The sequence below is a fragment of the Impatiens glandulifera genome, chromosome 3 (assembly GCF_907164915.1).
Source record: "Impatiens glandulifera chromosome 3, dImpGla2.1, whole genome shotgun sequence".
Lineage (NCBI taxonomy): Eukaryota > Viridiplantae > Streptophyta > Magnoliopsida > Ericales > Balsaminaceae > Impatiens > Impatiens glandulifera.
Window position 1 is genome coordinate 5,708,396 of NC_061864.1, and position 12,485 is coordinate 5,720,880.

Below are 12,485 nucleotides of genomic sequence, written 5' to 3' on the forward strand. Positions count from 1 at the left end.
GCGTTGTTTCGGTTTGGATTTTAAAATAATTTAAACAAAATAAAACATTATTTCACTCTCCTCTTATTTATCACATCACTCAAATTATTAATCAAAATATTAAAATACTCTATATTTTAAATTATTATTTTTTAATTTATTTATATATATCAATATACATTTTAAGTCATTTTATCAAAAAAAAAAAATTATTACTTCCTCAAAATTATCAATAATCATTATTTTTTTCTCACTCTAGGTTTTTAAAAAAACAACCATCCGAATAAACTCTAAGATATAATTCTCATGATAAAAAATAAATAAAATAATCATAATTTTGTAATTTTATTTATTTTTGTAAAATATTGTTGAAAAAACTAAAAAATAAATTAAGACTCAAATTATAGTTCAAAAAATAAGGTAGAAAATAAGCAAATAAAGAAAAATACAAAACATAACTAATGCACTTAAAGATTTGTATTCATCAAAAACTTAATAAGATTATGAGAGAGCTCAAAATTAATAGTACGATTTAAGATTGATTTTGAAAAAATTACCATTACATTTTTACTAGATTAGTCAACCAAAATATATTAAGTATTACTTCTTTTCAATCGTTACATAGCTTTCAACAATATCTTAACTAAAAAGTATATATGATTATACAATTACTATAAAGTATATTTTCATTTTTGCAAATTGCAATGTACATCATTTATCAAATTTAGAACAAAAAGTAAATACAACCCTTAATTAAGAATATATATTTATTCTTCCCCAAAAGTTAGCATTATTAACTGTTAGGCAAATGCAACCCATAAATTCATTACTAGAAATGTATTTTAAAAAATAATAATAATAAACACTAAACATGTTGAAAATGATAATTCTCAATTGTAAAGAAAGATGAGTTGAAAGTCAACTCAACTTTAAGTCAAAGTGGAAGAAGATGATATAATAAGAGAACTTGGGATCCCTCACCTATTCATCAACGCGGTTTAATTTATTTTAATTTTTTATTTGCTTTAAACGCGGTTTTACTTACAATTAATTATGGATACGTTTTATATTAATTTTTCAACATTTTTTAAATATTATTTACCATTTCCAGAAGATGCTTTTTTTTTTTTTTTAACAGTATAATAAACTTGATTTTGATGTTTTAGTCCTATGTATATATGGATTGATATAATATTTCAAATAGAATAAATTAATATATATATAAAAAAGACATGTTATAAATAGAACTGGGCCCCAACATTAGTTAAGGATCACAATTCTTTCAAAATCAATACTATAATGTCTTTGAAAATTATATGGAAGCTCTCTGATTAGTAATTAATTAGGGCTAGTTTCTTCTCCTTAATTATATCCTTTTCTTAATTACTTTGTATTATACTAGTGATTATTATGGGTAGACTTATTAAACTAATAGATTTATTATCCTATGACTTAATTTTCAATTCTTATTTAAAATATTAGATTGATTTTAGAGTTAATACAAGCATATTGTTGGGATATCTTTTTTAGAATTAGTGTTGATCAATCGGATGCATGAATTGAACAATCAAATATGACTTATAGTAGTGTTTCTATTTCTATTATTATTAATTTGTTTGGCTATAAAGAAATTGTTATTAACCTTTTGTGACCATCCATCCTACCAAATTTAATAATCTTCTAGATATATAATTTTTTTTAATGTTTTTCTCTTAGAGATTTTTTCCGTATATTTAGTAAAGAGACTTAATAAAATAAAATTAATAATTTAAAATATAGATTATTTTAGTATTTTAGATTAATAAATTAAGGATGTGATTGATATGAATGAGAGTAAAATAATGTATGATAGATTGAGTTATTTAAATAATTAATCCAAACTGAACAAAGTCTTAAATAATATAAATATATAATAAAAAATAATAATTTAAAATAAATAAATATTTTAATATTTTAATTAATAAATTGAATAACACATTATAAATAAATAAAAACAATATAAATTTTGTATTTTTTTTTACTTTTCCTGCTATTTAAAAATAAATATTTATATATAACGGAATAAATGCATTCTTACTTGAAAGTCAAATAGATAGAGCTGTAATATTTGATTTCAGCGTTGCATTTGCTAATATTAGTGTGTTGTTTTGTCTATTTAAAGTAATTAATATTTTTTGTTTAAATTTAATTAATATTATATATACAACTAATTTTAATATATATATATATATAAGGTTTTTTCTATTGTCATTTTTTTTCCTACCAAACATCTTTTTAATCGATTTATTTGTAATGACTTTCTATTTTGTAATAATATTTTGAAATAATTCAAAATAAAATAAAATATATAAAAGGGTTAGAGGAAGACATTTTGCGTCCTGATACACAAATTATCACTGTCATGATACCCAATGAGGCAATGATTTGGCTTATTTTAAAAAGGTTGTTTAATCCAAATAGAGGCAACATAGCATGTTGTTCAAAAGAAACACACAAAATTAGACAATCATCTATTAAAATCGATAGTAAACATAATATCGGTAGACTTGAAGAGGATCCAGAAGAAGTAACATTTAGGCGAAAAAAACTATTTTGAACCTAATATATACCCTAAAGAAGAAGTCAATTTGTGAAAAAACGAGAATTTACAGCTTTGGCCAAAACATTTAATTCGAAAACATCAGAAAATGTTGTTGATAAAAAAAGTCCACACATTGAGAAGATAAAGACATTTTCTATTTATTCACATACCAACAAGATGCAGATATCAACTTTTAGATTCACAATTGTTTTGTATTTGTAGCATGATGAATGATATCATAAGTGTTGTGATTTTTTTTTTACTTTGTTTAATGTTTTAAATTGAATTTTGAACCCACTACAGCACTACTAATCTAGCCATAATTTATATTGTACTACTTTTTATTAAATTTTCATCATTTTTTTTACAACCTTAGCAAAAGCTATACATGAATTAGATGTTTAAAATTTATATCATCTCTAAAGAAAATAAAATAAAATAATGAATGCTGCTAAATGTAGATGAAGAACATCTATATTTACAAACATGCCATAGTGCCTAAAACGCGGCATTTTAAAGTAGTGGTCTTCTTTTGGTCCATATCTTCTTATTTTGGGAACTTCTTCTTATTTGACATAAAATTCTCAATACATATTATTATTTTTTATCGTCCACTCCTTTATTTACTTGAAATTCTTATTTTTTTAATCATTAAATGGTAAAATAGATTTTGTATTAATTTATATATTTTAAATAAACTACTTAAGTACATTAGACTTACTTGTTTAGTATAGGATAATTTACTTTTTAAAATAAAATAATGAACATTTTATTATTAAAGTTGTAATTCTTACCAACACAATAAGGAAACTATTAATATTTAAATTTCTAAATTAAAATAATAAAAAAAAACACACTACAAACTAAACTCAACAACAAATAATCAAATAATAATATATTCATATAAAAATAACAAATTTTAAATAGAGTTAGCAACTATATTCATATGTTATTTGAGTAATTACATTTTTAAATCACTTTTCAAACCTATGGGATCTTATATTTTTTTTTTTCAAATTTCATAAACATTACCAAATAATAATAAAATTGTTATCAATTCTTTAATATTATTCCAATAATTATGAGCATTATTTTTTATATTTTAATTAAACTTGAGTCAGATAATCACAATATAAGAGTATTGAGAGAAAATAGTAAAATCCGGCCGGCATTTCATTTTTCATATATTTTTTTTTATATGATACATGGGACCAGTCATTCTCAGAGAATTTGATGAAACTAACATTGTCTTTGGTCGACATTAAATAACCAAAATATGAATTGATGTTTTTACTGGTATTTATTTATAATTTATTCTCATACAATTTATGCCCTCTAATTAGAAAGGGCTTACCTCCAACCCGAATCACTGTGATTGCTTCCATTTTCAGCCTATACTCTAAAATTTTAAGTAAGATTGATATTTAACATATTTAATGTCATATCTTGTGGACAACATCTTTGTAATATAAATGTTTAGCACGGACGTAATTTAAAATATTTATGTTGATAAATTGAACAGTGATATTCAGGAATATTTAATAAATAATAATCCAATAATCACATATATAAATAGGGCATATTTTCTCATTAGTCAGCGACACATGTGTAAAGAATGACCCATAGTTTGAAATAAAATACCTGATTTCAATAATTAATTATATACCTATATATATTACAGATCCAACTTGTTCATAAATCCATGAAATGTGGTCCTTCTGTATACTACTAAATACTAATTAGTAACCAAAATATCTATTATTAGTATTAATCAAACAGCCGACACAATTGCGTTTGATTTGATCTGGGAAATACATATTAATATTAATATTATTATTATTTATTTAGTGAAAGCTCTCACTCCGACACAATTCACGTTACCTACGACAGACCACATTTCAGAATGGTCCCCCCACATTGTTCACCTTTTACTCGATCTAATATGTATTTATTTATCTATTTATTTATTTATTTGGATTTAATCCCAACAAGCTCTAGAGTCTAGGCCAACCTCTTTTATTTAGCAAAAATAAAAATAAAAGAAACAAAACATTTTATAAACCCCAAAAGCTAACAATACAAACAAAAGGTAATTCACCAAAAATTTAGTTACATTCGAAAAGATTGGGAATAGCTTAACAAGTTTGTGGGAGGTTCATAATTTCAATAGATAAGGTGACGGATCACATAAAATCTCGTTAAGGTTCATAATTTCAATAGATAAGGTGACGGGATTTGTCACCCGTCACTTAATTACGCCTCTACGATATTTTGGAGGATCAATTTTTTTTTTTTTATGTCAATTTGTTATTTTGGTTTGTCTAAATGATTTGTGCTTGACTTTCTTAACTAATGGACCTCAAAAATAATGTTTGATTTTGAGGAAGATATTTGAACATTGCATAATTGTCATTCCTTAAGGCCTTGTTCTGTTTTGGGCAATTAAAATAACACCTTAAGTTATTTAAATAACCTTGTTTGATTTTGGATTATTATGAAAAGTCATAAAAGGAATCCTAACTAAAACCAGTATATATATAGATCTTTTTGACAAATTGAAATTGAAAATTTATGTATTCATTTCACGATTCCTAAACAATTGGAATCGAATGTACCTCTTGTATTGTATATAATCTATCAACATGAGACAACAACTAATGACAAAAATAATCCCTTTCCTTCCTATAATAAAACCCAAAATGGATTCCCTGTGTGTTTGTTAACTTACTATAAAAAAAAACATCATTCTGAGACAGTTTTTTGATGATGATGAGAAGAAGAAAGCAACTTCCTTTCATCGTTCTCGTCAAACTCTTCCTCTTCCCCTACTCCTCTGTATTCCAATTCAATCACGCTCCATTCCTTCTTCTGAAGAACCTCCGTCTCGCCAAGAACAACAAGATCATCATTCTCACTTTCCCCAATTTTTCCCATCTCAGACTCAATCAATGCCTGCATTCTCACACGCTCCCTATCTCTCGGATAAGTGCAATAAAGGAACGAGTAAATGAGACAACACATCCCAATTGGAATCCCAATTGCCGCGTAAAGTGCTTTCGCCAGCGATGCTGCATTTTCTCTATCGGTTTGGATCTCTTCCAATCCTGTAGCCCCTGTTTTCAACGGTTTGAACCCAAATACATGCTGAGAAAGAATCCCCACAACAGGAGGAGCAAACGAAGCTAAAACCGTCTCGAAAGATCTGTCTAATGCGTATATGCTTGTCCGAGATCTTTCTGGAACAATCTCTGCAAATATGGGACTGAACAAAAACAAAAACATTAAGGCCTCTGAATCTGAATCCACATTTCATAATCAAAACAATTCTGAAGAAAACTTACCCGTTTGTAGCAGGAGCATTCCAGGATATGAATAAGCCCATAATGACTAAAACAAACCCGTGAATGAATGCTGTTGATGAATCATAAGGAAGAACCAAAAGAAGAATTGCAGCTAATGGGATGGCGGAAAATGAACTAATCTGTGAAAGAAGGATTCTCCCTGTATTAGGAAATCGTTGACCCAGATAATCCCCCATGTAACCGCCGAAAAGTCCACCGATGGAACCGGCGACTGCAAAAAGTGACCAAAGAATCGCCACCGTCTGATGCGAGAATCCAATGAGTTCCAACCACATGGGTGCGAATGACAAAGCCGACCAAGGAAATGAACCGGCAACACCTTGGGCAACAATGATTTGAAATGAAGGTACTCTCATAACCGACTTTGCTTCTTTAAGAAGATCCTTCAGTTCAGATAAGAACGATTGACTCGGGATTTTCTTAGAATTTGAATAGAGGGGATCGTCGGCGAATAAACGAACCAATATTCCGACAATAACACTGATTATTCCGACCAGATGAAAAGCTATCCTCCAACCTGCTATTCCCATGAATGAAGTTGATGCAATAAGGATAGATGAAATACCACCAATTACAGAACCGAAGTTTCCTGTTAGTTGCAACCAGCCAAAAGCCGCTCCGCGATTGGTTTCGTCGGTGGAATCTGCTACAAGAGATTGAATTGCAGGTATAACAAGTGCTAATCCTATACCATTTAAACCTCTTGATATTGCAACCTATTAGGATGGAAATAAAGTATTAAGATTTGAACACCCATTAGATTAGATTAGAGAGATGTAGCTAGCTAGACCTGGAGAAAAGTGGTGGAAAAGCCGACGAGGAAAGTGGCGGCGGCCCAGAGAAATGCGCCGAGGGCGATTATATGGGCGCGATTATGACGGACGGATAGATAAGCAGCAAGTGGGTAGCAAGACGATTGTACTATGGATCTGAAGAGAGTTAGAGATCCGAGTTTAGTTGGATCGGCGTGAAGGGCGGCGCCAACTTCCTTATAAACGCCGGGGAGTAGTGATTCGTCGGCCCGTTCCATGATTCCGGCCAAATAGATTAGCATTAAGGTTAATGATTCAGATTTCTTTAACCCCATTTTTCGTGGGGATCTCGCGGCTCCACCGTTTAGGAATGAATGGGATGGTGAGAGAGAGAGAGAGAAAGTAAGATATATAGAAAGGAATTAGGTGTGCAAGAAGAATTTGACCATGTCTAAGTCTGTCTCATGATCACGGAAGCAAAAGAAAGAAAAAAGTGGCAGCAGATGGAAGGCGATTGAAATACACGCCACACCTCGCCACGTGTAGTTCCTTCCTACTGGACAGACAGTAAGTAAGCAAACTTTGGATTCGTCAAGACCATTTTTCTTTTTCTTTTTTTTATTATTATGCGAATATCCCCATATTACAATAAAACTAAATTCCCATTTGTTGGGTATTAAAAAGCAAGGATTAGCTTAGCTTAATTTGATTTTATTTTTATTTTTATTTTATGTTGGGTATCATGATACTTAGATTATTTAATTAAGACGTTTTAGATGTGAATTGTAACCGATCTTGATTATTTATATATATAATTACATATTAATATATCTATGTCATGATATACTTGTAGATTGTAGAGGTCTTCAATATTATAAAACAAATTATGTTAGCTTTACTTTTCATATTCTTAGTCAAGATTTAAAATTGTAATATTTTGGCCTAATCAATATTCATGAATTGAATACATCTATCTATCTATCTACAAGCGTTTGGATTGTCAACCAGATTTGACTGAAGGGGTTACCTAATCCATTCAAGATGTATTAGTTAGTTACTCACACATTATATATATCAAGTATATCTAGGAAATTCATTTATTATAAAAGATTCATTTATTATAAAAGAAAATTAATACTGGTTTAAACACAACAGAGTTTAATATAATATTAAATATATAGTTCTTAGTTTTCATATATTTTAATTTTCAATTTTTTTTTATAATAATGTCATTTTAATTATTTTGTGTTAAAATTTTGTATGACTTGAAAGTTTCATAATAGATAAAATGACACGGCGGGAAATTGGCCGAAAAGAGAAATTGTTCATAATTGTTCATACTCCCTCTTTGATTTGTTTGAAAATAATATTATTTTAAAGGAGTGATAAAGAGAAAATTTTGGAGAGAAAATAACGTGTAATAACATTATATTATAATTGGGGTGAGCTCAATGATTCAGATTGTCCACGCCATTATTTCAAATTATCTCTCCCAAATTTCATAAAAAAGGGAATGAAATAAAAAAAATAACTTTATTGGTTGAAAAAAAAGAAAAATGTGAAGGAAAAAGTAGATATAAATTCTTTTATTTTTTCATTGAACGAGATTATGTCATATTGTTTCCTCTCAAATTCATTCACTCCAAATATTTTTTTCACAATTCTTTCTCTTAAAAATTAAATTAAATATTAACCCAACAATGAGTATCCAGCTACCTAAGCGTTTCTAAATGAAAATGTCTTTTATTAGTGTTTGGATCATTATTTTTCATAAATTTTAATTTTCTATTTTTAAGATCGATTATGTTTAATCGATCTCTTACTCATCCACTTTTTACCATTTACGATTTGAAAGATGTCATTATTAAACTTAACAATTTATAATTAATTGTTTTAAATTGATTATGCAATAGTTCATAAAATTTATAATAAATAATAATTTCAAATATTAATGTAACTATAATACTAATTTTGATAGATAGATAAGTTTTGAGATGTGATTAATCGAGTTATTAAGCGTATTATTTAAATAATAAAATTTAATACTAAGTTAAAACAATATTTATCTTCTTGATTTACATATCTTACTTTTTTTTTAATAATATATAATTAATTTATAAATTATTAAAATAACTTTTTACATTAAAGAAACAATTACACTCATATAATTTATTTAAATTTGTATTATTTAGGATGGATTATGAAACTTTAATCATAAATTATTTAAATTATTATTTTATATTTATAATTTTGTATATAAACAAGTTAATTAAAATGACACGCAATAATTTGTGTAATTATGATTTTTTTTTATAGAATCTGTAATGAACTTTTAAATGAAAACAAATTATTTATAAGAAAAATTGAGTTATTTATAATTTTATAATATAAATTTATAAAAAAAATTATATTTAAAATTTATAAAATATAATAAAATTATTTTAATTGTCAAGTGATTTAATGGTAAAAAACATAAAATAAAATATATCAGTTTTTGATAAAATCGTTAATTTGGGTTAGGCCCGATGTGATGGGTTAATTGGCCCGCTCGGGTCGCAGGCTTAGGCGGGTCGGACTTGAATTGGTCCGCGGGTTGACAAACAAATCTAATCTGATAGGCATATGTCTCACGATTCTAGTATTTTACTGAAATTTATAATTTATGAAATTTTCAAATTTTAGTTGTTTTGTTGAACTATTTGATAAATTAATGTGTAACGATATATAATACTCTTGTTGATGTGTATTATAACTATTTGATTATATTCTTGAACTCTTATCTCTTTAGAACTATTAATGATTTTTATTTGTATTGAGACAACCCGCGAGCTAGCCCGTTTAACCCGCAACCTACCTGGGATTTGGGATTTTCAGCCCGCCGAGATGGTGGGTCGGCCCACCGTCGACCCATCAAACGATGAGTTTTGATGAATAGGCCCATCCCGCCATGAGTTGGCCCGTCTGACCGCTCTAGTGCTTGATAAAAAAAATCTAACTAGCTCTAATTCACATATTAATCCATATTTATCTTTCAAAATTTAAATTAATAAGATTGTGTGAGTATATATAATAAATATCATATGTAATTCTAATTTTTTTGTAGTAGTAGTTTATTTAATAATGGAAGTTTATCAAATTTGAAGGAAAGTTAATTATGAAAAAAATAATAATAAATAAATAAATGTAAGAAGACATGTTAAAAGAAAGATGAATTACAATCCGCCTTTCACGGATTTTTTTGTTTTTTTTTAATTCTGAAAATGCACGGATAATTTTAAAAGCTTATATGGCTGTCATTGGCTGGGTTTCCCTTGCCCATTGGTTTACCCTATTCTTATTATAAATTAATTTTAAAATTTTTAAGTCTCATATTTTATTTATTTATTTAGATAAGAAATTGATTTTTATTTAATTCAATTGAAAGTAAATATAAAAAACTAATTAATAAATAATAAAAAATAAATAAAACCTACAAAATCAATATAAACAATTGATTATATATATATCATACAAAATTAAATTTCAAATTGATCCAAAGACATCCCAAACCATGCACACCCAAAAAAATAAAAAATAAACTGTACATGCAAATTGATTTTATCCGGTTCCTCAAAAATCTTTCAAGCAATTGGGGAATGATCACAGAAGGATTGTGATCAATGATCGAAAAGGGTTGTGAAAGCTTTTTCCAATAATGAAAAAAAATATCTCTTATCTGTTGTCACCCGGGGAAGAATACAAAGTTGCGGGTCGCGCTCGAGCATCATCGGAAGGAATTGTGTTATTTAATTGAATGTGCAATGACTAAACTTGGATAGGACAAATTAACATATATAATTTAATCCGATTATTTTAGGAGTCGTAGTGCTTTGCTAGAAGTCAACTACGATTAATGGGGTTAAACCTATAACTATTATAATCGGGTCCTATGAGGTCACACACTTAGAGTTGACAGACTAGATAAACGAGAAAGATGATTAATTATTAATACATATTAGATATTATTAATAATAAGAAATATTATTTATTTGTAAAATAAAATAATATATAATTAATGGTTAATTATGGAGCTAAGACTATTTAATAAGAGAATACAAAAGGTAATAAGGTCATACGTTTTTTTTTTTTTTTTGTTTCTTTTTGATTCGCTCTCCTTAATTAGGAAATGAATTTTATTTAAGAGATAAATATTCTCTGGTTTTGTAAGAGACACGAGATACGTGATAATAGAGAGAATTGTTTCTTTTTCAAAAATAGTTTTTATCATATTACGGTGGTAACTTGTAAGAAGAAAAGAAATAAATCATCTTTTAAATCTAGCAATTGGATTGCTTCCCCTTTGCCTTTTTCGTCCTAACAGTCGAAAGTAAAGAGATCTAGTCGGGCTCGTGTGGACCAAGTAGAGGAGCAACATGTGGGGCTCTCGATTATTCATTACTACCAAATCTGATCCGATTCACGCATCAAAAGTATATTACTATAATTTATATATCATGATTCTATCAATTATGCATGGATCCTATGATTATATGTTTAGATTAGATTTATAAATTATTCCGCTGCGCACATCTAATTAACTACATCATCTTCGGACGCAAATCGCTTCCGGGCGTTGAAATTCTGTTGACTGCTTTTGGGAGTCGCTTGACTTCTCTGTGGCCTTGACACTTTCGGCCGGGTGCTTGTCTGATAAGCTTGGGTCCAGCTGAAGCTTGAATTCTTTTAGGGTATTGGTGTCCTCCTGATACGCCTAACCCCATTTTACATCATTGTATATTTTTTTCTTCAATTTCCAAATCAAACACAACCGAGTAAAATTAATAGATATAATTTTCATTTTATTTCATTTAGTTTGTTGGATTTATTTGTACCATTTTTATGTTTATTTAAATTAGTCAAGAATTTTAATTATAAAATTTAGGGTGCAAGATGTGAATGTCTATATAAATAATGATTGACCGAAATGTTGAGAAATCCTTACAAATCATAAGACAATATTTATAAGAAGGTTTCTATATGAAATATTAAATCAAATAACTCATTATTGAAATTATTAAAAACAATTACAGATTCAATAATTTCGTTTTTTTGTTTCTAACAATAGGGTAAACATAGACTCCAAAAATGATCACCAATACCCTAAAAGATGTTGCACGAAACAAAATAATTTATATATCAACTAGAGGTTGTTTATTTATTTTTGTAAAAGATGGTTAATTGAGTATCACCTCAATTATACATGTATTTAATAAATAAATAAAATATTACGTAGAGACAAATATTTAAATTCCCAAAAGAATTAGCACAATTTCCATCCACAATTTTAGATTTTAAATATTTTCAAGTAATCAAGACATAACTTAAACTAGTGGCTTTATTGACACATCATTAAACTTTTTTTTATCATCAATTATAATTAAAACAATGAATAATTCATTCCTTATAATATTTGTAAAATATGAATAATATTTCACTTATTATATTTATACACTAATTTGTTTTCCAAGAAAGACCCATTTTATATCTCGTCCGAATAGAATATTCCACAGAGTGCTAGATTATTCTCCATGAACTTATATATCTTGTCTTTTCCATTAACATTTTATCACATAAACATTATATTAGTTTTAAACCAATGTATTATAATCTATAACATAAATATTATTTATTTTATTTATAGATATGGGTGTTGTTGGGACTTATTTTTCAACAATAACAATCTAATCAAGTAACCATCCATAAATAAACAATAATGTCTACCCTGACTGGGTTTAATATAACCATTTAAATTAAGTTAATTCTGAATTAAAA

At 27.6% G+C, this 12,485-nt stretch overlaps 1 protein-coding gene across 1 annotated transcript; it reads right to left on the reverse strand.

Moving 5' to 3' along the window:
- Positions 1–5,118: 5,118 nt before the first annotated feature.
- LOC124932140 lies at positions 5,119–7,096 on the reverse strand. Its single transcript, XM_047472746.1, has 3 exons — positions 6,713–7,096; positions 5,902–6,638; positions 5,119–5,822 (listed from the first exon to the last, which is right to left on the reverse strand). The coding sequence occupies exons 1-3, from the start codon at positions 7,007–7,009 to the stop codon at positions 5,303–5,305; spliced, it is 1,554 nt and encodes a 517-aa protein (XP_047328702.1). The 5' UTR covers positions 7,010–7,096; the 3' UTR covers positions 5,119–5,302.
- Between the last annotated feature and the right edge of the window lie 5,389 nt (positions 7,097–12,485).